Here is a 27,960-nt window from a genome sequence, read left to right as displayed (position 1 = left end):
AGCATGATATCACACCACCAGCTGCAGATGTCACACACGTCTCACACACCGCGTGTAGACAGGGCAGTAGGTAGGGGGCGGGGCCTTTGAGAACAAACTGCTGATGACAGACAGAGCACTTTGGGAAGATGTCCTTTCTGGAACACAAGAAAACCCAAAACAAAACATGTGTTTGTTCGTGAGAGATTGAATTGTTGCTGAATATACAGTCAGTAACAACACATTACACATGTTTGAAGGGCATTTAGAATTTGGACTAAAACTGTTCCTTAATTATAAGACGTTTTGCAGAATAATCAGAGCCTCAAAACAATGTAATGATTTGAGTGCTATATACTGTGAGTGAGCGCTACATACAGCCTGGTGAAAACTGATTCTGATACTGGCAGGTGGCGGGTTGATAGGTCAAGCTGTCCATATCAGTTGTGTTTCATGATAAAGATTAAGCCACTGGTGATTCATTATCATATTTGCTGTTTGTTTATTGAACGTAGCTCTCAGCAATGTTCCAGCTGTATGACGGCTGTCTGTAAATAGTCGAGTTTGGAACGGAACATCCAGTGATTGACATCATTGGCGTCGACATACGCGGTTGGGATACGATGACATGTGTCAGCCAAGCCTGAAAACTCGATCTCTGTAGTCACCTCTTACGACAAACATGGGTTGCCGAAGATCTATTGCATCCGGACCTTCATGGGCAATTAGCTTGTTGAATAAATGTAAACCGGACGTCAACTCGCTTATTGTGACCCAAGGCATTTGAGCACACACTAGAAGCTGAAAAGCGCCATTTTAAAGTCCACTTTTCTGCCCCAAACTACATATATTCCCACCTAGCCGAAATCAATCGTGTAACACAATCTTAAACACTAGGTTTTGTAATTTGTAATTATACCTGTCAATGTTTCAAGTACTAGTCTATAGAAATATCAAACTTCGCGTCGACCTAGTCGTAAAACACCTGTTTTTAAAGTTGGCAATTGTTTTATGCAAACGCTGATCGACCAAAGGCTTTCCTTGAGGTAAACTTTCAAATCCATAGACGAATGTACCTCAACTCTCATATCACATTTTGTAAAAACATAATTCTGATGTGTTACCAGACAGTTTAAGCATGGCATATAGAATCCAGGCAGAAATTTAAACTAAGAACCTGTAAAACAGTATGATGCGTTTGTCCTCCTTAAGTCCCCGAAATACTAGACAACTTATCCACTATCTATCCACACATGTGGTTCGATAACAACGAGAGATTTCTTGCCATATATACTACTCAAAGTTTGCTAAGGATTCCATTTTCAAATCTACATGAAACTTTGATTTGAAGTCAGATTCGATTAAAACCCGGTACACAATGACTGGGTAACCCCACTGGAACCACACTACCACATAAAGCAGGGACAAGCATGATGACCACTGTTTCCTCCGTTCTGTTTTTTTGTCAATGCAACACTGCGCCCTGTGTTTGAGAGCTTCACAAGAGTTAATTGCAATTACTGAAAACAGAAATGCCCCATCAACGACCTCATTGGACAGTCGAAGAATTAGACAGATGCGTCGGTCAAGGAGAGCATGCATTTGCATCCCTCTTAACCTGCATCACCGGCAATGATCATGTCAATTGGACAGTCAATGATCATCACAGACGAGTGAAGGTACTGGTGGACTTCACCGATCGAAGATTTTATGATGTTAACTTGGCTGTGCATCAAAGGCGGAGAGTGGCTCATTAAGGGTTTGGGGAGGTATCAGCAGGGCTAAGAGTCCACATCCAGGATCTCCATGTGCTAGTGATGTACATGTGCCATGCGTTACAGGGATGAGATCCTGGATGTGTACGGTAGACCGTTTGCTGGTGCAGTTGGTCCTGACTTCATCCTCATAGACGACCATACATGACCCCATCGTGCCAGGGTGGTTGATGCCTTCTTTGAGCAACAGACAACCGTCCGTATGGAGTGGCCAGCTCGTTCACCGGACCTCAACCCGATAGAACACATTTGAAACAAGCCTCAGGTTTCCGTCTCACGTCGTCCTGTGTATCAGCTTTGCTCCAAGAAATCGGAATTGCTTTCTGCCATGAGTGGCACTACCTTTCTTTGGTAGCATGAGAGGACAGTGCCAGGCTGCAGTCGTATCATATGGATCCCATAACCACTATTGACAGTTGTTGTGTCATGGTCAATGACTTGTTGCTTGATTATGAGATTTGTTTGTTGCTGTCATGATCACCTATTGCATGTCAGTGTCACCTTATATGTCCATTACTTCTTAGTTGGGCCTTTCAATTAAACATTTCTTTGCATGTTTTTGTCTATGGTTATTTGTATTTGTCAGTAAACGCAGCTGGATACGATGACGTGTGTCAACCAAGTCAGCGACCCCGACCACCCGATCCCTTCAGTTGCTTCTTACGACAAGCAATGGTTGCTAAAGACCAATTCTAACCCGGATCTTTTCGGGTGTATGCAGTTGGGATCGTGTGTGCAGGCGGTTGTCGGATGGGATAAATAAGTATCGACCGAACGTGTTGTGTCAATGATGCCCTCATCTAAATGCAACTCGAATCTCGTGTGTGACAAAATATGATGTTAATGTCAACCAACCACACTAAATATACTGATTTACAAACATCGTGAGAATGATGGCAAGCAAGGATAATAAGTTTCATTTGAGTTATAAGGTAGACATGCCTCCCCAACACATAAGAAAAGTATAAGAAGCTCATGATTGAGAATTGCGGTTTTTCCGTGATAGAATGGGCGCTATCGCTGCTTTGTAATAAATCAAGAGACATATTACGTAATAATGGTGAGTAACAGAATGCACAAGACACTTCGTCCGTTAACGGTGAATCAGTGGTGAGTAGTTTGCAGTCATTCTCCGATCATGTGGCAAGACATCAAACCATGGTCAGATTAACGAATCAAATCGATGAATTGGAACATGATCAGACTCGAACAATTTAGAAAGCTACTTTTAACAAGAGTAGAGTTTCCGTTACTCAGGTTCCCACTTTAGGACGAACGAATATTGCCTGGTGTTGAAGAGTTGTAGCAAGAGAGGTGGATGCGAGGAAAGGTAAACCTATGTCAGTATAGAACCCGGTGTTGAAGACTTGTAGTAAGAGAGGTGGACGCGAGGAAAGGTAAACCTATGTCAGCATAGAACCAGGTGTTGAAGAGTTGTAGTAAGAGAGGTGGACGCGAGGAAAGGTAAACCTATGTCAGTATAGAACCCGGTGTTGAAGAGTTGTAGTAAGAGAGGTGGATGCGAGGAAAGGTGAACCTATGTCAGTCTAGAACCAGGTGTTGAAGAGTTGTAGAAAGAGAGGTGGACGCAAGGAAAGGTAAACCTATGTCAGTATAGAACCCAGTGTTGCGTTAATCATTGTATGTATGTGCGCCAGTGCAAGAATGTGTTGTCGACAGTGGGGAGTCCTGGTCTAATGATATCAGAATTATTGTTCTCAATTAAAGATTTCCAAAGTGTAACTGGCTATGGTTTCGTAACATACTTAGTACTATATCTGTCTCTTAGTGTTGAGTAACATTAACAGATAAGTTCATGCATTTCATCCTCAATATGGACTTTACCTTTTACAATACACACACAGCTTGTGAGTATATTCAATGTTATCATAGGGGACACTTTCAACTCCTATTTTAGAATGGCAACATCTAAACTGTGAAAGGACTGCTCTTAAATGGAAAGGAATATCATAAGATAGGTACTTTTCAACACCAAGGAATGATTTAAACTGTTTATAAGAAAGACATTTCAAATATTCATTAATAGAAGACTGCCATGAATGTAGCAGTGTATCAGACAATCTTTCTGGAAGCTTTTCCTTCAACAGATCGATAAACATATTTACATCACCAACATCCTGGCTAAACCAGACAAACCCAAAGTCATAATAAACAGAATATTTTAAACCTTTGTTGCCCGTATTGTGTGTCCACTGCTATGTGGAGCTTTGAGCATAGTGTAACTTTGATATGATGGTCTGGAATGTGGAAGATGAATTAGTCTACACTAAACTTTTACAACACGTGTCATGTAAATAAGCTGTGAAGGGAATCTGCCACTTTTGCCCAGAGCCATAACATTAGACGATGATTTGCTGGATATTAGAAACTTTTTGCAATAACAATAAAGGGTACTCTTATCATAGCATAACGTAGGTGTTATCATTGCAACAAGTAGTTTGAAAAGGTCAGAGCAGCATATGTTTTCAAATCTTCTTTGAAAGACATTGACAGAGGGTATTGCCTTCCTGGCTTGTGCCAAGACAGGTTTGAACTTTAGACCAAACAAGTTCAGGTGTAAACGTGATCCAAAAGTACTTATAGAATGAAACCATTTAAGATTGTTCCCCATTAAAATACCACTTCTCATAAATGCGAAGAGGACCACCATTTCCAAAATCGATAACTTAAGTATTGTTAAGATTAACTTGCATACCTGTTCCCTGACAAAATATTTCAAGAGCATTAATCTTTCTCCGCAACTGGTTGCAGGTATCCTAGAGGGCTGATTCAACATAAGCGAACATGAAAGCAAAGACATTATTTAGAACAGGAGTAATGTATAGTTACTCTCTTACTACCTATATTTTCCATTACTGTGTATAAATGGTTGATAAAACGTATAAACATTACAGCGTAACAGTAACGCTGACAAACAAACCAGTAACACTTAAGTAATGTGTGAATCCTAAGTCACGCACGTCATTGGCTTGATACAGGATGTAGCCAATCACATGATCACTTTGGAATAGGAATTCATTAGCTCGTGGCTCGTTTAGGGATACACAATCTTTGTCGCTAGTTGGCAGACCCACAGCTGGGGCGGATACATCTTTTTGAGAAGGGGTGGGGGATGCACACTATTCAGAAAAGGGAGGGTGCACACTTCATTTTCACCCGGGTTTCAATGACCATTTAATGAACTTTCAGTACAAAAGGGGGGTGCGCACCCCTGCAAAACCCCTCCGGATCCGCCTATGTACAGTCACAGATTATTGTTGAGATCACATGTCTTACCTGTAGATTTGGGGTTATAGCTAAAACGGCACCACAGCAGAACGGCACCAAATTTGTTTGGCGAAAACGGCACCATATTGGCGAAAACGACCACTGATTTCTGGGCTAAAACGGCACGATATATAAAAAAAGTATGACGTTGACTTTATATTCCATTTCATTATAACATTAGCAAGATTATATCAACATATGACTCATTCTCTAAATCCGTGCATATTTATGTCAGATGTTTGTAGCCGACAAACTTAAGTCAAAATCAAACCAAAACATTTATGGTAACTAACTTATCCCAGTATCTTCTACACTTTACAGTAACACAATTAGGGAAAATATATTTTTATATTTACTTTACACCACCCAATTTTACTCAATGTTCATGTGTCACAACTCCAGTGGCTGATGTCACAGATGTGGCATTTGAATTTTTGGATACTATCTTTGGATTTTTTCTTTTCAAAATGATGTTACAAATTTCGTAACGGCAGTGACACAATTTCAGGAAATGTCTAATAAAAATGGTAAAATACGAAAAATGAAACATCATTAAGCTTGCATAATGTATGTTATGTATATTCAGAAATAATATTATGTTATGCATACCCAAAAAGGAAAAAAATCCACTTAAAACAAAAAAACTAACAAACAATGGGTTTTTGTTATTTGCTTTATTTAACGTCGCACGCACAACTAAGGTATTTCGGCGACGGTAAACAATGGGTACATTTGTGTGTTTTAAATACAATTTCATTTTTGACACTGAGTTTGACACTGGGCGATTTAAGTTGAGTAATTGCACTTAAAACATCAAAGATTGCGATGTTTTACGTTAAATTGGTATGCCCTTTCCAATCACTGTCGGCACAGTAGATGTATTTACTATCTAAACATTCTGCAATCCGATTATCAGCTATGGGATGCCCATTTCCAATCACTGTCGGCACAGTAGATATATTTGGTTTAAACTCATTTTTATTTCGTCAAAGAAACCTGGATACGCGAACAAGCCTAGTGGCTTATATAGACGCAGACCGCTTCCGTGGTGTAGTGGTTAGAGCGTCCACCCGGAGAGCGGAAGGTCGCGGGTTCGATCCCCGACAGCGTGATACCAAAAGACGTTAAAATATGGTACTTGTTGGTCCCTAGTTTCTCCCATAAGATTTTAGTTGGTGCCGTTTTCGCCATAAGATTTGTAGCCGTTTTCGCCAAGTCGAGGTTTCGTTATGTCCAGTTGGTGCCGTTTTAGCCAGGTGCCGTTTTGCTGTGGTGACATTTTAGTCTGAACCCTAGATTTGTATCAACTAGTTATGGATCATAGAACCTATTCATATTATGAAATACGCCTGCAATCTTACACACTGTAATCTCTACCTCTGCTTCTTCAAATATTCAGTATAAAAACGAACATGTGGTCCCTACTAGAAGTTCATGATTTCCATCAGAATCGACAACTGATATTTGATCGATTGCGTGTCCACATGTCAAGTTGGTAGTGGGTCCCTGCTCATATTGACAGTCAAATTTCGAATCTTTACAAGCCGCGATACCAGAAGCTGACTACTGCTTGCTAGAATAAGGTTGCATTCTTTGCCATTCATTAGTGTGGTGTAGAATTTCAGAATCGTATTATCCAAAACTAGGAAGAATGTCAACTCAACAACAAAGACCGTCAGTACAACCTCGTGCACGACAACCTCGTAGTGTATCATACTTCACTGATTGCACGTAACGCGACACCGTATGATAAGAGACACGCACTCAAGTTCAGAAACCTGGTTAACTGCATTGTTGACGTCCACCGACAGCGAGGTTTGTTGCCCATGATATTATTCACTCGTTTATTTACAGCTGGAATATGCTGGAATATGGTAGAGTTCCGCATTGTACAGCAATTACACATATTTTAAGAGTCCGCCATCAGGTGATTAAAGGAGTGTATGCACTGTCTGACAATCACCCAACTCTGTGTTCGTTCATTCTGATAGTAAGCTGTTTCCACAGGCCCTTCAGTGCAAAGTAAAACCTTAACTATTTGAATTTATTGATGTGACGGTGGACATAATGGCCCTTTTCTACTGACGAGCGCTATGTTATCGACATACTATTTACATATATTTTATCTCTCTGTAATTCCAGCATCATTTTCAGTTTGCCCATCAGGCTGGACGAGCACTGGAACAAAGTGCTACTTCTTCAGTTCTTCCAAAACGGACTGGCATTCCGCTAACATTGCATATATCGCAAGCATGGAACCTTAACTGTACTACTATTTGCTGAATATATCATTTCCACTTAATCCTTTTGTAAACGAATCATATAACGTGTCCATTATGATTATGACATTGATGGAGTTTAAATAAAAATAAAGCCTATGAATATCACTATAACGTTTACGTAACTTTCTGGCAACCATGCTGTACCTTGATTTAACATTGTGACCTCGACAAATTTCATTGAAACAAACTGCTACGTCATCAGTTCTGACAAAACGGACTGACATTCCACTTACAAGGATAGTCAAAAAAGAGGAGCTCATCTGGCAAGCTTTAATAGCCAATCGGAAAATATGTGCCATGCTGTAACTTGACTTAAAATTCTGACTTCGATACATTTCTGGAAATTCATTTAAAGAAACAGACACATTATAGTTATGGCATATAGCGTATCTGATTTGATCAATGTATATGCAATTTTGTTTCAGGTTTTGATTCAGGTTTTGAATCATCTATGCCCATTTGGATCGGTTTAAATGATCTACAACAAGAAGGTTTTTACGCTGGACGGACGGGTCTGCACCTGATTTCTCTAACTGGGAATCAGGTATCATATTGTCGTAAGGGTGTAGCAATACAGACATTGTTCTCATGTGGGTGACAACTGAGCCCTCTAATACTGTAATGGCAAGTAAATGATCACGCTGGAAATTTTTAAATTATCATATCCTGGCAGGGACATAAGGGACATAACTCTGAATAACAGAAACTCAGACCACTGAGTTCCACGCCTGTGGAACCTTCAGTCAATAAAATCAGTTCACTTACACAGGTAAGTGTATTGAGAGAAACTCTCAGATACAGGTGTCTATTTACCCATTGTAGGGCAGAGTCATCGTCAGAGAATGGTTCGTTATGTCCATAGTGTGACGTTGTAGCACATTATGCCTGGAAGTGCCCCTTGTGACTTATCAATGCACCTTCACCACAGGATAGGTTGTCTGTCACAATGTATCTGTACTGCTTTCAGGTGCTTCATAAATGTTAATTCTCTTTCAGGTCAGCCTGACAACTTAGCTGGAGAGCACTGCATTGGGCCCAACTTTGGGGTTTTCGGCGCTTGGAATGACTTTCCATGTCACTATGTGCACCCGTATATTTGTGTGAAGAAAGGTAGCGAGATTTGTGATCTATTATTATTGTCGATGCATGCATTACTTCTGCATTCATCAGTAACTTTACGTGTTCCGTAATAATTACTGTTGACAAGAACAGGACCGAGAACAGATGAAGACTCATATATACTCTTACATACCAGGGCCCCGTTCCTCAAAGCCATTGTAGCGCTACCACACTCGTAAGCCTAAGTATCGGAGATACGGTCGTCTTAGCGCTACGATCGGTTTGAGGAATGGGGCCCAGGGCCCAGTTGCTTAGAACGATTTTAGCAGTACAATTATAATGAACATTATACATAATCCAAGCTGCCTGTGAAGGTTAATAGTCATGTGACTTATCTCAGCAGGTACCCATTTTCTGCTGTTTGAACAGACACGATTTTGAACAAACTTACTTGCTTAAGGAGACAACATGAATCACGTGTGCGTCGTTGTGGGACAGTACAGAAGTCCAGAAACCCTCTAGGAGTGAAACTGCCGGAAACGGTCACCCATCCAAGACTCTCCGCGACCAACGCTGCTTACCTTCAATTGATTTGTCGGGGCGGTGGGGTAACCTAGTGGTTAAATCGTTCGATCATCACGCCGAAGACCCGGGTTCTACTGCTCACATGGGCACAATGTGTGAAGTCCATTTTTGGTGTCCCCCGCCTTGATATTGCAGGAATGTTGCTAAAAAGCAGCCTAAAACCAAACTCACTCACTCACAAAATTGATTTGTGACTCGAGCTCTATACTAAATCCCACTTGACATAGATTATTGACATACGGTACTTGCCTTCTGTGATAGTGATGGGGAAATCGTTTTGTACAAATCATTAAGCTGCCAAAGGTCATAAGATCAAAGAAACTACCAAAACCGTTTGTGTTTAGACTTGCTCAAAAGGTACAGTATGTATTTGTCTCTTTACTTTGAATGTTCCTTTTAAAGTCTGAAACTTAACAAGTCATACCACAAAAATAAACTTGCATGCCACTCATTTAGTTCAAGCACATCAATCGAGAACAAATGTAAAACTGAAATCAAACATTGAAAACAGTCGGGTCATGCTTCAACATTCAATCATTTTGTGTGTAACGCAAAATCAGAATACCAATAAATCTTTCCGAGGGATCTCGTTGACACTAGTAGGCGCTAACTGAACAAGTGAACTGGACTGGCAGAGTGTCTTCTTTTCTACTAAGAACAGGTTCCATATGTAAAGAGCAGAAGATACTGTACCTGTGTCTCTTCTATGGGAAGAACCGTTTGATAAACAAATATTTCAAACCTGAACTGGTTAAAAAACAGCGGGACATGCTTCAGCTTTCAATCATTTTGAGTAAGGCAGCATTTTGTTTGACGCAACATTAGAATGCTAATAATGTTGTAGGTTCAGCATCGTCAACAGCAGCTGCAACGACATCATTGACGAGTACTACGTTGGCAACCACAACAACGAGAACGGCTTCGACCGCAGAATTACCTTTCACTACTATGTTAACTGAAAAGGGTAGCTATATTGAACGCTCTAAACCATTATGCTTGTTCAAAAGAATTTCATGTAAATGTTAATATGAGCATTCAAGATGACTATAGGCTTCTTACAGTTAAGGTGAGCAGTTTGATATCGAACGTATATCGTGATATATATTTAGTACAACAATATTAATGTCTTATTTTTACCATCGAAGTAACGTGTTTTGAAAGAAATTCATGAAAGATGAATTTGGAGACACGAATGATGAGAGAATGAAAGTGAGATAAAAAATAAATGTACACTGTGTGAGGCGCCTCCTTGCTTTTGGTACAATGACATTATGCCATGGATGCTGCTTCTGATGTTTTACATTATCATGGATGTAGCGTCTGTTGCTTCAATGTCATAATACATTGTCGTAGACGCTGCTTGCACGTTGTTTGAATGTCCTAATACATTGTCGTGGACGCTGCTCATGTTCTTTCAATGTCCTAATATATTTTCATGGATGTTGCCTCTGTTGTCTTGATGGATTCTTCTATTGAATTAGAGACCACGTAAATTGCAATGGATTTTGCTGATTTTCATAACTAAATGTTTACATTAAATACATTTGTATTGCTTTGTTGCGTAATTTGATGATGTCAATATATAAGTGATAGGGTGGCGTACAACCTGTTATTCCTATATTTACCTTCATAGTTTATGCGGGGCGGTGGGGTAGCCTAGTGGTTAAAGTGTTCGCTCCTCACACCGAAGGCCCGGGTTCGATGCCCCACAAGGGTACAATTTGTGAAAGCTCATTTCTGGTGTCCCCCGCAGTGATATTGCTGGAATATTGCAAAATACGGCGTAAAACCATACTCAGTCAGTCAGTCAGTCATAGTGTACTCTTCATCACAATACACTGTATATCGTTGTTGTATGCAAAATAAACGAGTGGTGGATGACTGTTACTGTGAGACGCTAATCTGCAGGAGCTACTTAAGCTATTGTCCTGGATGTCGCTTTTGTGATTTTAACGTCCTAATTCATTGTCATGGATGCGATTTAGGTTGTTTGAATGTCCTAATACACAGCGTCTGTTGGTTTAATGTCCTGACGCATTGTCATGTATGCTGTTTGTACATGGTTTGAATGTCCTAATACATTGACGTCGACCATACTCATGTTCTTTTAATGTCCTAATATATAGTCATGGATGCCGCTTCTGTTGTTGTAATATCGTAATACATCGACATGGATTCTCCTATTGAAATAGAGACCACGGAAATTGCAATAGATTTTCATAACTAAGTTGTCAAATTAAACATGCATTGTAAATAAAAACACCCTATGTATTTGTATTATTTTGTGACGTAATTGGATGATGTCAATATCCGGGATAGGATGATGTAATATTTTACCTGTATTTACCTGTATTTACCTGTATTTCATGTATTTACCTTGTTATTTTACGCTTCATCACAATATACTAGTACATATTTTTGTTTTATGCACAATCAACGATGGGTGGATGACTGTTACTGTGAGACGCCAGTGTTGAATCTCCAGGAGTTACTTTGGGCTCAGCACTTGAAGATCTATACCAATTCCCGTCCTATACAAACAAGAATCACAGATGGTATGTTAATTATACCCTGACGTCATCCAAATAATGGCACTGATCATTTAACATTTTTTTTGTACAGAATATATATATAGATATACACATGACGAGCAAAAACATTAAGCCAGGCCAAACTATATTTATGGGAATGTGGATTCCAAATGTTCTCAAATGATGCTGAACTAATTGTAGTGATGCAACAGGAACACCTGCTTTGGCTCACAGATAACATAAATATGCGTGCAACATTATCACGGGATGCATCTGGGTACACAACACAATATCCGTCACGGTGGCAGTCCAGAAGTCAACAGCAACATGCTACGGTACATCTGTCAGCCTGAAAATGCTCATACCTGTTGGAATGCCGTTGGAGCGGGCCATGGATCCGTCGCCGTACAGTTTGGCTGCAATGGAATCGCAAGGCAGCTCAAATAATTGTTCATGGTGTCAATCACTAGATTGTCCGCTTCAGACTTGATTTCAGACCGCTGCCATGCGCCTGGAAAACTTCTGAATTAAGGGTTAGACAAGCAAGACAGAGGCCTGTGTAATTATTGCAAAGTGTGTTCTTCGAATTTCGTCTGGTCAGAGTTGTCAAGATGTATATTTTTATATAAATTCACTTTTTTTTGTCATGTTCAGAACATCTCAATTTGATACCACATGTTACTCTTTCAGTAACCAGGTTAATTAAAGCACATGAGTTTCTGTTTGATTTATTGTACTCAACTATAAACAGGAATGATAGTTCGATACGTAATGGGTAAAACAATGGTATCTAAATTCAGATCTATACATATTTATATGTATCATGTTTTGAAATGAGACTTTCCCAGCTAAGTCGTCTCAGTTGATGCTGTGTCTAAAACTGGGAGCTGGTTAACTAAGATTTGTATCACAGTTGCGTGAGATGTTAATCTGCCGTAAAGGTAGTCTTCCTATGACATGGTCGTATATTTCTCAATACAGATTCAAGGAAACCACAGTACTGCAAATTTCGACAACAAGGAGTTGGACGTGAATCCGACGTGACTACACACCATCTTCACCACTTTGCTCACAGAATACAAATAGTGTCCACCTCCCTCGTTATCGAATTGACGACAGAAAGATTCTGATCGTTTGCTCATAAACTCTCAATTATTACACGAATAAAATTTGTGAATCTGAAACTGTTATGTTTCGTTTGATCCAGTTATAATTGGAGTGAGTGAGTGAATTTGGTGTTATGCCTCTTGTAGCAATATCCCAAGGGAGGACACCGGAAATCAGCTTCACACATTGTTCCCATGTAGGGAATCGATCTATGGTGAGACGGGTGAACCACTAGACTTCCCGACCGCTCCTCGTTTTGGGGAACTTGCCGTTGTCATTATTGAGATATATGTGTAATTTGATTTGCAGTGACACGCGCCTGAGTGAAAGACTGAATCACACCACTCATTGAAAACATGAGTCACTGAATGAGTGGGCTGTATTTATTGACATTACAGCAAAAAGCATCAGCTCCTGGAACCTCAAAGCCCTGCTTTCATATAGGTACTCTCCGTCTTAATGGAGGAAATAAAGCACATGCATTCATTCATTCATTCATCAAATCATTCATTCATTCGTTGGCCCCTCAAAGCATATTGGAGCATCAAAACATGTTGGTACCTAAGAACATTTTGGAGCCTCTATACATATTGGCCTCTCAAAACATGCTGAAGCCTTCATACATATTGGTTCCTCAAACATGTTGACCCCTCAAAACATGTTGGAACCTCCATACGTATTGTCCCCTGGAACATGTTGGAACCTCAAAACGTATTGGCCCCTGAAACATGTTGGAACTTCCATGCGTATTGGCCCCTGAAACATGTTAGACCCTTAATGCATGTTGGCCCAGCAAAACATGTTCGAACCTCCATACGTATTGGTCTCATCAAAACATGTTGGACCCTTAATACATGTTGGCCCATCAAAACATGTTCGAACCTCCATACGTATTGGCCCCTGAAACATGTTGGACCCTTAATACATGTTGGCCCATCAAAACATGTTGGAACCTCCATACGTATTGGCGGCTGAAACATGTTGGACCCTTAATACATGTTGGCCCATCAAAACATGTTAGAACCTCCAAACGAATTGGCCCCTGAAACATGTTGGACCCTTAATACATGTTGGCCCATCAAAACATGTTGGAACCTCCATACGCATTGGCCCCTGAAAAATGTTGGACCCTTAATTCATGTTGGCCCATCAAAACATGTTGGAACCTCCATACGTATTGGCCCCTGAAACATGTTGGACCCATCAGTACATGCTGCTCTCTTCAATACATTCCCAACATCACACAAGCAGACAGTAGGCGATTGCTGCTGAATAGTAGATGTGGATAAGCAATAAATACATGAAAACGTCCTGCTGTATAAGATTATACTCAAAGCCAACTTTCATAGACACTTCATATCCAAGCCACTTTTATTAACCAATTGCATATAACTTCCCTTTCCCTTTTCAGGCTTTTATTTCTACCCACAAAATACAGAGGTTAGATGTGTATACAAGAACAATATAAGCGTAGTAGTGAAAGTGATTATTTACAGGTCTTGTTTTACATGCACATTTCTAGAAATCATCTAAGTCCAGATATAATCAATGTCACTAACAAATTCACGTTCATAACTTGTTTTGCAGCATGTTTATACCCACGACATCAAGATACACATAATGTGTACAGTATGGCTGGACTCTAGTGTCGTCTACGTTAACAATGTGTATTGTATGGCTGGACTCAGTGTCCTCTACGTTAACAATGTGTAGAGTATGGCTAGACTCTAGTGTCCTCTACGTTAACAATGTCTACAGTATGGCTGGACTCTAGTGTCCTCTACGTTAACAATGTGTAGAGTATGGCTGGACTCTGTGTCCTCTACGTTAACAATGTGTACAGCATGGCTGGACATCCCTGTGTCCTCTACGTTAACAATGTGTACAGTATGACTGGATTCCGTGTCCTCTACGTTAACAATGTGTACAGTATGGCTGGACTTTAGTGTCCTCTACGTTAACAATGTGTACAGTATGGCTGGAATCTAGTGTCCTCTACGTTAACAGTGTGTACAGTATGGCTGGACTCAGTGTCCTTTACGTGAACAATGTGTGAAGTATGGCTGGACATTCCTGTGTCCTCTACTCTAACAATGTGTACAGTATGGCTGGACTCTGTGTTCTCTACGTTAACAATGTGTACAGTATGGCTGGACATCCCTCTGTCCTGTACGTTAAGAATGTCTACAGTATGGCTGGACTCAGTGTCCTCTACGTTAACAATGTGTACAGTATGGCTGGACTCTAGTGTCGTCTACGTTAACAATGTGTACAGTATGTCTGGACTCAGTGTCGTCTACGTTAACAATGTTTAGAAAGCTATTATAATACAAACATTTCAAGTTCTGACAGCAACACGATGAGGAGATTAGTAGTAATCAGGGAGGAGCATCTTGCTTAGACAGGATACAGACTAGTGTCTGTCTATCTGTCTGAAGTACCATCATCATAAAATAACCAGAACTTTCTTCTCTGCCATGTTTATGACGCTGTCCACAACGCTTTGTGTTGATCTTCACGACCATGGGCGCCGGTGTCATAACATGGCATCATAACAGTGTCTTATAACTAGAGCTTTCTTCTCCTCCGTCATGTTGATATCGTTGGTACATATCTCCGTGTGTTCCTACTCACCACATGGCCGCCGGTGTCATAACATGGCATCATGACAGTGTCTTATAACTAGAGCGCTTTCTTCTCCCCCGCTATGTTGATATCGTTGGTACATATCTCCGCGTGTTCCTACTCACGACATGGCCGCCGGTGTCAAAACATGGCATCATGACAGTGTCTTATAACTAGAGCTTTCTTCTCCCCCGCTATGTTGATATCGTTGGTACATATCTCCGCGTGTTCCTACTCACGACATGGCCGCCGGTGTCAAAACATGGCACCATGACAGTGTCTTATAATTAGAGCTTTCTTCTCCCCTGTCATGTTGATATCGCTGGTACATATCTCCGTGTGTTCCTACTCACCACCATGGCCGCCGGTGTCAAAACATGGCATCATGACAGTGTCTTATAACTAGAGCTTTCTTCTTCCCCGTCATAACACGATATCACGACAGCGCCTCGACAATCATTGCTTTCTTCTCCTCTGTCAGGTTGATGTCGCTGCCCACCACAGGTCTCATGCTGACAGTGAGGAGGTATGTGCTGTACACCCCGAACATCGGCCACAAGGGCTGACTGGAGTCTACATTGTCTAACGTCGACATCATCTTGTTCTCCTTCACATCAATGAAGACAATCTTCTTCCTGGCGTCATCATAGACAACACCGTAGTGTAGACTGTGTGATGCCCCTGCTGTGTTGGGGATGGTGTCAGGTAGATGTAACACAGGTTTTTCATCCTTCCAGGTTACCCTACATATCCCTTTGTGAGTAGTACAGTGGTGGACGGTCAAACTGTAGGCATGGGGACGACGGGCTACAAGGTGAGTCATGCCCATCTCTCCATCAGCACAGACACCAACCTCCAGGATGAGACTCCTCCTTGTGAGTGTTTTGTCCAGTCCGACCCTGGTCTCCGTCTCCCAGTGCTGGGGACAATCGGCCAAGGGGAGAGGGATAGTGCTGCATGTGCCACAGAAGTTCGTCAGTCTCCCTTTCCTTGCAGACCTGGTGTCAGACATGCTGTTGATCAAGTCCCCCTCTGTGTTGATGTGGGTGAGGTCAAGGTTGACTTTATCTGTGTCATACTTCAGATGTATACCTACAACACATAAAACTTTGATTAGATGCTCATGTTGTCAATCACTGGGTTGTCTGAATAATTTCAAACCGCCGTCACATATCTGGAATATTGCTGAATGCAACATTAAACAACAAACAAACGAGTAAAAGGTAATCTTAAGAACAAAATGATAAAAAACACAACAACGTGAAAGTCAGTTTTGATAACTGATTGTTATGTACAGGCCATAAAACTACCGTATCCCGTGATGGGATTCAAACCATGGACCTTTTGATTGGAAGTCAGATGGCTCGTCCACATGGCCACAGGAAGCTGACAAAGCGAAAATGTCATATGTATATCATTTCACGCCCTGTCACATAAACATCGTATCTACTGAGTGTAACATTTTGAAAGAAGGTACAATAAGTGACCAGTCCAGCAAACACTAATCAGGTGTCACAGATTCAGAAGACAAATTCTCTCTAGGATGATGTTGCTGTATCCCAAATATAGTCAGCAGTGACATCGGGATCAGAATTTGTGTTCAGCAAACTATGCTTGTCTTAGGAAAAAACTAACGGAATCGGGTGATCAGGCTCGCTTGGTTGCCACATGTCATCGTATCACAATTGCGTAGATGGATGATCATGCTGTCCATCACTGGATTGTCTGGTCCAGACTCGAGTATTTGCACACCGCCGCCATAAAGCTGGGATATTGCCGATTGCGCCGTTAAACAACAAACAAACAAACACTTTGTACGTCGATCATTAGCCAAACAGTTGTTCCAAAACATTCTACTACAGAATACACTGGTTGACTAATGTAGCCAAACCCCCCAAATCACCTTCATGATGTGACAAGAGGTTCGTAGTGTAAGCATAGATGGTAAATGGGTAGATTATGAACGTACACTTCAGCACCATCGACTTGTCCAAGGCGTCTGGTTTCAGCAGGTGAACATCGCATTTACTGATCAGTCCTGCAACATCAACATTGCCATCACTTTGATAAAACAACATTTTCATATCTTGTAGTGAATGTCAATAATAAACCCAACACACAGGTCAACATTTTAGTGTTAGAACCTGGACTAAGTTATCTGAACGAAGAAAGTAAAGGAACAAAGGTGACTGGAGTTTACCAAGCAAGAAATGGGTGGTTTCTGAGGCTCTCTTCACGATGTTTTCGTTCTCATCGACGCTCTGAAAAGATAACCCTTAATCAGACTTAATTGTCTGTAAGTATGTATGTCGGGATATATGGGGAGGTAGGCGATAGGTATGTACAAATATCTAAATATTTTAAACTTAACTCGGAAAAGAACATACAATGTACCGAATATGCCGTATATTTTATCTACTGGCACAGGATTGCTTTACAATAGTCTGACAACCTTATAACGGCCTACAATGTGTAGTCACTATAAAAGTGTTATCTATAAATTGTGCCCTCTTCGTTTTTAACGAATACCTCCAAATAATTGAATGAGTAAGTCAGTGAGTTTAGCTTTACACAATATTTCAGCAATATCACGACGGGGGACACCAGAAATGGGCTTCACACATTGTGCCCATGTGGGGAATCGAACCCGGGTCTTCAGGGTGACCCAAAATAACTGAAGTTACCTTGTACCTCTTTTTAATAAATTGAATGTTTAAAAAGCATAGCAGTCTCAGATTGTTAATTCTGATATAGCTTGCATGTATTTCGATTTTGGTTTTGTGTCAGTCAATGATCCTCTTCTGTTTTCCGATGGGCTGAATGAATGAATGAATGAATAATTATTCCTTAACACCGAATCAGCAATATTACAGCTATTAGCGGGGAGCGATGTGCTGTAGACATTAGATAGGTAATTATGGACATGTACTTCTGAAAACGGATTCAAAATGTTTTAGATCGTTGTCTTACATTTAATTTGGTTCTAGTACATTTAATACTTTGTAATCATACATACTATCTCATACGCTCTTCTTTAGCGGTTATGGTGCATAATATTATTTTAATTACCAAACTCATGTTCTTATATTTGATTTTTCATCTCAGCCATGAAGTCATGTTCAGTTTGAGTTTCCTTGTCTGAGACAACACCATGATGTAAATACACCCTTTAGAATGAATGAATAATTGGTGCTTTACGCCCCATCAGCGATAATGGGACATCCATAAGAAATCTCGACTCTAAAATTCCAACATATTATGAGCAAGTGTTACTGTTTATTAAGTGCGTGTTATTTAAGTATCTATTACAACTCGGCTGACTAGACAATGACATTGTGTCAATAACTACCGGTGCTTTAAGTATAATATTAGTTGTCTTTCGAGCAAAACACTACAGTTGCTGAGAATGATGTGTCACATGTTATATTTGGGATTACACTTTCTCCGTAAAGTACAAATTCTAGTACTTTTTGTTAGGTTGAGCCCAGCCGTGATTTGAACCAACACTCTCAGAGTCGGGCACCCGATCACATAAAGTCAGCGATATAACCTACTCAGTCACCGCAGGTTCGATAAAAATATAAGTCTGACAACTGGTAGACTACATCATGTACTTTGTGTATCCCTCTGACAAATGTGAATTGACACCGCCCACATAGCCGACAGCTATAAATATACAATGTCAGTTTGAAGGACGCTTCTTAGTAAATTACGGATTCTAGACCCAAAACAGTCATAGAATCTGTAATTTACTATGAACGTGTAGTCCCAAATACAACATAACACTGTAGAACGCTGTTCCATTTCTACACGCAATAAAAAATCAACTCTGATCACTTTCTATATGGCATTGTGTATCCATAAGAATAGTGCATCTGTAAGCACTATAGAACGCTGTTCCTCTCCTACACGCAATAAAAAAGAACGTGAAATCATATCTCATATAAATACCTCTTGCATATTGTTTTTCCATGTCCTTGGTCACGACAGCCCCAAATTGTGATATGTTTGATTTCAGCTTTGACAAGCCGTTGGTGTTAAAAACAGCTGCGGGTATGTCCAGTGTTTGAGTCTCAACAGTGTCAAGGAAAGTCCGAGTTGCCTCCCTTACAGGACTCTCCAACTCCAGGAGGTCTGATTGTGAGGCATACGTTAGAACCTTGGTGACGTAGTCTAAAACCTCAGAGCATTTCTTCGAAGCTTCTTCACATGTGTTTAGCTGAGTACGGAGACTTGTCTTGGTCGCCTTCGTCTGACCTTCAAGATCAGTCAGAAGTTCCTTCTCTCGTTGGTCAAGTTGTGATCGCAGAGTTCTAAAAGTATGGCCAATATTTTCTTTCAGTATGTTGTGCGTGATTTCGGTCCCTCGTCTGATATTCTGAATGTTGGACTGTTGGCGAGCTTGTAAGGTTGCCAGCTCAGTTTTGTGTTGGCCCATCTGTTTGAGGATACTTTCAGCTACCACATCTACCTTCTCAACTTCATGATCTACGTGATCTTCAAGTCTGCATCTTCCACAAATAAAAATGTTGCATTTCCGATCAAAAAGATAAAGAGAGTCATGGCTGTGGATACTGCAAGGGGTTGGAATGTTTGAGACAACGGGTATAAAGTCGCTGAGGTTTTGAAGTACATGTTTTCTTGTAAGTTTGAAGTTGCTGTGCATATTCTGGCAGTATTCACAGAGGAGCTCTTCACACTCCCGACACCAACACACAGCCTGGTTGCCGTCATCTTCGTGTGTACAGAGAAGCTCTGTGGGGCGATGTTTGGCTGTCAGATGGAATATTTCTTTCTGTCTCACTGCATCCTTCCGGAGGCTTGTATCTGTGAGGTTGACCTCCGTCTGACAAGTAGAGCATGATATCACACCACCAGTTGCAGATGTCACACACGTCTCACAAACCGCGTGTAGACAGGGCAGTAGGTAGGGGGCGGGACCTTTGAGGACAAACTGCTGATGACAGACAGAACACTTGGGGAAGATGTCCATTCTGGAAGACAGTAAACTTTAATGAGTGATCACTGTTATATTTCCCTTTATGGTGAGATAGGTAGTTTGCAAACCAACATATAGTTGGCACCCAAAGAACAGTTAACAGGCATCTCAATGTTTAATTTTACACAAAAATTCAAATTGCTTATTGTGACCAAAGGCATTTACGTCCACAGTAGAATGTTGAAAAAAGACCATTTTAAAGCCCTTTTTGCCGTTCTCTGTGGTGTTTTTGCAAAGTTTTGTTCGTGCCACACAATCATAAACACTGGAGTTTTGTAATCTGTAATTATACCTATCCATATATTCAAGTACTCGTGTATAAATATTTGACCTCGAGACAACGCACCCGTAACAGCACCTGTTTTTTCAAAGGTGGTTATTGTGATTTGCATGCTCCATTCGACAGATTTCTTACCTATATTTTCCAAATTCACTGACGAATGTACCTTCAAGCCGATATAACATTTTGTAAAAACCTATTCCTGATGTGTTACCAAACAGTTTAAGCATTTCACATATCCCTAACTTTGCATTGTCTGTTTGTCCATCTATTGAAATAAGACATATAACTGTGTCTTCAACACAATGTCTCGTTGAGTTAGTCTCTGTGAAGAATAACAGCTATTCCCGGACATTAACATATTTTCAGTACAAATGATTCCTAAAATACATTAATCAAATATAATAAAAAGGCTCCAGACACACATTCAGAAAAGCAACAACCCGTCATGATCCGGGTTAGAAAAAGTTGCAAGAGTCGACAAAGGGGATTGGGTGGTCAGGCTCGCTGACTTGACTGACACGTTCTGGTATCCAAATTCTGTAGATGCTCATGCTGTTGATCACTGGATTGTCTATCGTCGTATTGCTGGAATATTGCTGAGTCCAGCGTTACACAATAAACAAAATCCATCAAAGCTTATAAACGAACCAAACTACAATAAATTGCAAGACGCACCAGACTGTGTATGTCAAAACTAACGCCAGTTTATTGTATTGTATGAGAGACGAGGCAGTAATTTGAAATAGAAACATCTTCTCAGACACATAATACAGTGTCCGAATAGGCTTGTGCTGCTTTATGTCATCGAAATACTGGGCGCCGGACAACACATCCACTTTCTATCCACAACCCACTGAGGCGAGGCGGTTCGTTAGCCACGAGAGTTCCCTTGTCATGTATGTCAATACAACATATATCCCTGCAGTGCAGACTTTTCACCACGATCACAATAAGACAACTATATATTCTTTCAATCGATCCTTTCCGTACGTTCAACATCAGCACAGTGGCAGCTGGTAGGATTTTGCATAGAGCACACTTTCAAACTACAGCAAGACAACAAAGGCTTGTGTGTGCACGATATGGCACAAAGACAGTGTGTCGTGGCGTTGGTGAGTAGCAAGCTGGTACGAAACATACTTTCAAACTAACGCAACACGATGAGGCTTGTCTGTCTCGATATGACACAGAGCAGGCGCGTAGCAAGCCAATTGTGTTCGTGTAATCCCGATAGGTTGTAAAGCTTTATATTACGATAGTATTGAGGGCTTTCTCAACCCTTTATATCAACAATTATGTTTAAGCCCGGACTGTTTTTTATAATGGTAGCTACGCCCTGCAAAGACAGTGTGTCATGGCGTATGTGAGAAGCCAGCTGATACAATTTTGTACAAAACGTACTTTTAAACCATTGCAACACGATGTAGGCTTGTCTGTCTCCATATGACACAATTACGGTGAGTCATGGCGTGTATGAGTAGCTGCCATCATCGTAAAACGAAACTAGAAATTTGTTGTGGTTGCGTGTCACAAATAACCAGGACTTACAACGTACGATCATGGTATTTGTACCTCCAGCAGTAACAACGTGGCAACGTTACATATACTAGCAAATGTAGGACCTGACTGATACCGTGCACTGGCCTGCGAGAAGAAGACAGTTACAACACACCTACCTGGACAAATAACTTCCTTCTCTGTGGCACAGAGGTCACTTCCGGCAGATGACACGTGACTAACATACTTGAAGTGTAATCTATCCGGTGCATGTTTACAGTGTTATTGCCTGACTACATATTCGTGCTGTTTATATAGACTGACACATGACAGAGTGTGTGGGTATTGGAGCGTATGTCACAGCGTGTATTATATAATGTGTGTATGTGCAAACAAACAGGTAGAAACCATCAATCCTTCTCTCCCTGCACACGGGGCGACGGGTACTCTAGTGGTTAAAAGCGTTCTCTCGTCAAGCAGTAGACCTGGGCTCGATTCCCTACATTGGTACAATGTGTGAATCCCATTTCTGCTGGTGTTTTCTCAGCCGGCAGTCGGTTACGGTGGTGGTGCATTTATCTAAGGATGTAGTGTATCGACCGTTGTGTCAATTCGGGCCTCAACTAAACAACCCAAACCTAATCTCGTGTGTGACAAAATAGGATGTTAATGCATGTTACTGACTGACTGAGTTTGGTTTTACGCCGCTTTTAGCAATATTCCAGCAAAATCACGGCGGGGGACACCAGAAATGGACTTCACACATTGTGCCCATGTGGGGATTCGAACCCGGGTCTTCGGTGCGACGAGCCAACGCTTTAACCATTAGGCTACCCCACCGCCCCAGATGCATGTTAAGGTAAACACACAAGTCAACCAATAGTTCGTTACATTGAAGCATCGTTCACACTTCTATTTATTAACACACAGCACATATCATTTTGAGACATCGCCAACAAATCACATGTGAACTCATCATTACATTGAAGCATCGTTCACACTTCTATTTATTAACACACAGCAGATATCATTTTGAGATCTCGCCAACAAATAACATGTGAACTCATCAAAGCAGTGACTTGATAATCAAGCCAGCCTCGTGTGGAAACTGGATGCTTACACACCTAGGACACCTTACGTGCATTACTTTTGGTCCAGAAACAGTTTTTATCAGTAATGTTGTGATGGAAAACTGATTTTTATGGATAGTCAACTTCTTTATTGCAATGAGTGCGACGATTCGGTGTAGGTACTTACACCGTTATTAAGCAAGTGATACAACAACTGAAGCAAGGAGAATATATACATAGCTGAATAGTGAGTACATACAATCAACAAGGTTGATGTACATTGGGTATTTGATAAGTGATTACAGCAGAGGAGGTTGATGAAAGAGTGATTGATTGTGATTAGCGTTGAGTTCATACAATTGATGAGTTGACGTACAATAGTTGTGCTTACAAGCACAAAGGAGGGAGCATGGAAGCCAGATGGACAAAGGAGGTAGGGACGGATTACTGGTGGTGGTCTTTGATTAGGTGGTGATAGGCTGACGAGATGAAATAACCTTGATCTCGATTCATGGTGGGGTTGTGGCGTTGGATGTTTATGGCTTCAAGGAGTTTCCTAATTTTGTAGTCTTGTCTGTTGATTTCTAGGATATCGATGCTGTTCCATAGGATGGCAGGGTCAGGGTTCGGTCGGGTGTGGTCAGCTATGGCGGATTTGGAGTCGTTTTTCTGGACTGACGCTTTATGTTCCTTGATTCGTAGTGGGAGCGGGCAGGATGTTTCACTAATATAGAAGTCTCCGCATTGACAATGAATCTGGTAGACTACTCCCGAGGGGTCATCTTTTGTTGTTGATGGTGGTTTGCCTGTGGCTTGGAGGAGGTTGTGGATGGATTTGCCTTTTTGGAACAGGACGTCTATGCTTGCTTGCTTCTGAAGGAGTCGTCTCATCTGGTGGCTGACTGCTCGGACATACGGGATACTTATTACAAAGGGTGCTGATTGCCGGCGGGGTGGTTTATCTCTTGGGTTGAGGGTGGTTGTGATGATATTGTTGACTAGCTTCTGGGGTACTGGTTATAATGGACGAAGACGTGGCAGATGTGGCTAAGTTCGGTTTCTAGGGCTTCCGTTGTCGAGCAGATGTTCTTAGCTCTCCGGGTGAGAGTGGATATGATGCCTTTCTTAACCTGTAGTGGGTGGTTGGAGGTAAAGTGAAGGTACTGGTCGTTATGGGTGGGTTTCTTGTAGACAGTAGTGGAGAGCTTGTTCTCTTCTTTCTTTACTAGGACGTCGAGGAAAGGGAGCTTGTTGTCAGATTCTTCTTCCATTGTGAACTGCATACGGGAATGATGGGAATTCAGGTGGCTGAGGAGGTGTTCAGGGTTGTCGTTGGGGTTGAGAACTACAAAGGTGTCATCTACTTTTCTATACCAGCAAATTGGTGCAATGGGTGATGTCAGCAGGGCCTGGTCTTCTAGTTCCGCCATGTATATCTCAGTGATGATAGGGGAGAGAGGAGAACCCATGGGTAGTCCATGGGTTTGCTGGTAAATCTTATCTGACCAGGTAAAGTAGGTTGAGCTGATGCAGGAGTTGATGAGGCGGATTATACTGTCAATGCTGAGGTGGGTGTCTAGGTCAGGGTGGAGGTCTTGGAGTCTTTTCCGAATGATGGTAAGGGCTTCCTCTCTGGGTACATTGGTAAAGGTTTAAGACGTCATAGCTAATTATTTTGCCAGGGCGGGTGATTGAACTGATCTTGGTGCAGAATTTGGCGGAGTCGGAGACAAAGAATGTGGCTGATTTACCAAGGGGGGCGAGGAGACGGGCAATGTGTTGGGCGGTGTTGTAGTGGACGGTGTTTCTGGAGCAGACTAGTAGGCGGGCCTTGATGGGGTCTTTGTGTATTTTAATGGTAGCGCGGGCATAGGGTGGTGGTGGATGAGGAACTGTGAGCTGCTTATGAAGAGTGGGGCCTATCTCGTTGTTGTCACGGAGTTCCTTGAGGAGGGCTTTGTGGTCACGATGGAGGCTGTTGTTTGGGTCTTTCTTCAGCTGCCTGTAGGTGGCGGGGTCGTTCAGGATGTTGTTGGTTAGGGTGGCGAAGGCTGTGGTGTCCATGATGACAGTAGCTCTTCCTTTGTCTGCTGGTGCGATGGTGATAGCTGGGTCAGACTGCAGTTGTATTAGGGGTGCCTTGTTAGCATTGGACACGTTATCTTTTATTTTGGCATTTGTATTGTTTTTCTTTACCAGAATATTGGCTATCTGGTGTCTCAGATAGTCTACCTTACCTCCTGGGGCAAGCTGCTCTAAACCTTTCTCAATATTGGCGATGAACGTGTCGTTGTGCTGAAGAGGCGAAGGTGCAAAATTCAAGCCTTTTGAAAGTACAGTTCTGTCCTCATCGCTGAGGGTCCTGCTGCTGAGAATGATTACAGTTTTCTTGAGGTTGGCGTTTGACAGAGCGTTATGTAACAGGGTGGTATTGTATTATAGAAGTGGAATGTAGCTCATAGTCAACTTCAATGCTCACATTACAAGTATGGCAAAGTGTTATGTAACAGGGCAGTATTGTATTATAGAAGCGGTATGTAGCTCATAGTCAACTTGAATGCTCACATTACAAGTATGGCAGAGTGTTATGTAACAGGGTGGAACTGTATTATAGAAGCAGTATTTAGCTGAAAGTCATGTTGAATGCTCACATTACAAGTATGGTAGAGTGTTATGTAACAGTGTGGTATTGTATTATAGAAGCGGTATGTAGCTCATAGTCAACTTGAATGATCTCATTACAAGTATTTCAGAGTGTTATGTAACATGGTGGTATTGGATTATAGAAGCGGTATATATCTCATAGTCAACTTGAATGCTCACATTACAAGTATGGCAGAGCGTTATGTAACAGGGTGGTATTGTATTATAGAAGCGGTATGTAGTTCATAGTCAACTTGAAAGCTCACATTACAAGTATGGCAGAGTGTTATGTAACAGGGTGGTATTGTATTATAGAAGCGGTATGTAGCTCATAGTGAACTTAAATGCTCACATTACAAGTATGGCAAAGTGTTATGTAACAGGGCAGTATTGTATTATAGAAGCGGTATGTAGCTCATAGTCAACTTGAATGTTCACATTACAAGTATTGCAGAGTGTTATGTAACAGGGTGGAATTGTATTATAGAAGCAGTATATATATGATAGTCATGTTGAATGCTCACATTACAAGTATGGTAGAGTGTTATGTAACAGTGTGGTATTGTATTATAGAAGCGGTATGTAGCTCATAGTCAACTTGAATGCTCACATTACAAGTATTGCAGAGTGTTATGTAACAGGGTGGTATTGTGTTATAGAAGCGGTATGTAGCTCATAGTCAAATTGAATGCTCACATTACAAGTATGGCAGAGTGTTATGTACCAGGGTGATATTGTATTATAGAAGCGGTGTGTAGCTCATAGTCAACTTGGATGCTCACATTACAAGTATGGCAGAGTGTTAAGTAACAGTGTGGTATTGTATTATAGAAGCGGTATGTAGCTCATAGTCAACTTGAATGCTCACATTACAAGTCATGGCCCAGTGTTATGTAACAGGGTGGTATTGTATTATAGAAGCTGTATGTAGCTCATAGTCAACTTGAATGCTCACATTACAAGTATTGCACAGTGTTATGTAACAGGATGGAATTGTATTATAGAAGCAGTATATAGCTGATTGTCAATTTGGATGCTCACATTACAAGTATTGTCGAGTGTTATGTAACAGGGTGGTATTGGATTATAGAAGCGATATGTAGCTCATAGTCAACTTGAATGCTCACATTACAAGTATGGCAAAGTGTTATGTAACATGATGGTATTGTATTATAGAAGCGGTATGAAGCTCATAGTCAACTTGAATGCTCACATTAGAAGTATTGCAGAGTGTTATGTATGAGGGTGATATTGTGTTATAGAATCAGTATGTGGCTCATAGTCAACTTGAGTGCTCACATTACAAGTATTGCAGGGTGTTTTGTAACAGGGCGGTATTGTGTTATAGAAGCGGTATGTAGATCATAGTCAACTTCAATGCTCACATTACAAGCATGGCAGAGTGTTATGTTACAGGGTTGTATTGTATTATAGAAGCGGTATGTAGTTCATCGTCAACTTGAATGCTCACATTACAAGTATGGCAGAGTGTTATGTTGCAGGGTGGTATTGTATTATAGAAGCGGTATGTAGCTCATAGTCAACTTGAATGCTCACATTACAAGTATGGCCGAATGTTATGTAACAGGGTAGTATTGTATTATAGAAGCAGTATGTAGCTCATAGTCAACTTGAATGCTCACATTACAAGTATTGAAGAATGGTATGTGAATTTGAATGCTCACTTTACAAGTATGGCCCAGTGTTATGTAACAGGGTGGTATTGTATTATAGAAGCGGTATGTAGCTCATAGTCAACTTGAATGCTCACATTACTAGTATGGTCGAGTGTTATGTAACAGGGTGGTATTGTATTATAGAAGCAGTATATAGCTGATGGTCAAATTGGATGCTCACATTACAAGTATGGCAGAGTGTTAAGTAACAGTGTGGTATTGTATTATAGAAGCGGTATGTAGCTCATAGTCAACTGTAACATGATGGTATTGTATTATAGAAGCGGTATGTAGCTCATAGTCAACTTGAATGCTCACATTACAAGTATGGCAGAGTGTTATGTAACATGGTAGTATTGTGTTATAGAATCAGTGTGTAGCTCATAGTCAACTTGAATGCTCACATTACAAGTATGGCCGAGAGTTATGTAACAGGGTGGTATTGTATTATACAAACTGTGTATAGCTGATTGTCAATTTGGATGCTCACATTACAAGTATGGCCGAGAGTTATGTAACAGGGTGGTATTGTATTATAGAAGCGATATGTAGCTCATAGTC

General features: G+C 41.0%; 3 protein-coding genes and 1 long non-coding RNA gene across 4 annotated transcripts; 1 reads left to right on the top strand and 3 right to left on the bottom strand.

Moving 5' to 3' along the window:
• The first annotated feature begins 7,697 nt into the window (after positions 1–7,697).
• Positions 7,698–10,153, top strand: LOC124252722. The gene is made up of 3 exons (XR_006892012.1): positions 7,698–7,868; positions 8,321–8,434; positions 9,813–10,153. It is a non-coding gene; the product is annotated as an uncharacterized LOC124252722 (long non-coding RNA).
• A 5,124-nt stretch (positions 10,154–15,277) lies between these two features.
• LOC124252741 lies at positions 15,278–18,309 on the bottom strand. Its single transcript, XM_046686394.1, has 4 exons — positions 18,301–18,309; positions 17,432–17,492; positions 17,201–17,269; positions 15,278–16,323 (listed from the first exon to the last, which is right to left on the bottom strand). Exons 1-4 carry the CDS (start codon positions 18,307–18,309, stop codon positions 15,668–15,670), a joined length of 795 nt encoding a protein of 264 aa, XP_046542350.1. The 3' UTR covers positions 15,278–15,667.
• Positions 18,310–18,313: 4 nt separating this feature from the next.
• Positions 18,314–22,305, bottom strand: LOC124252740 (E3 ubiquitin-protein ligase TRIM33-like). Its single transcript, XM_046686392.1, has 3 exons — positions 22,190–22,305; positions 19,183–20,225; positions 18,314–18,369 (listed from the first exon to the last, which is right to left on the bottom strand). Exons 2-3 carry the CDS (start codon positions 20,222–20,224, stop codon positions 18,314–18,316), a joined length of 1,098 nt encoding a protein of 365 aa, XP_046542348.1. The 5' UTR covers position 20,225; positions 22,190–22,305.
• A 1,773-nt stretch (positions 22,306–24,078) lies between these two features.
• On the bottom strand, positions 24,079–24,510 carry LOC124252739. The gene has a single exon (XM_046686391.1). It carries the CDS (start codon positions 24,508–24,510, stop codon positions 24,079–24,081), a length of 432 nt encoding a protein of 143 aa, XP_046542347.1.
• Positions 24,511–27,960: the final 3,450 nt, after the last annotated feature.

This window comes from Haliotis rubra, unplaced genomic scaffold, assembly GCF_003918875.1.
Source record: "Haliotis rubra isolate DU_JTF1 unplaced genomic scaffold, ASM391887v1 Scf522, whole genome shotgun sequence".
Taxonomy (NCBI): domain Eukaryota; kingdom Metazoa; phylum Mollusca; class Gastropoda; order Lepetellida; family Haliotidae; genus Haliotis; species Haliotis rubra.
The sequence above is the reverse complement of the archived record's forward strand: the minus strand, read 5'-3'. Positions and strand labels throughout refer to the sequence as shown.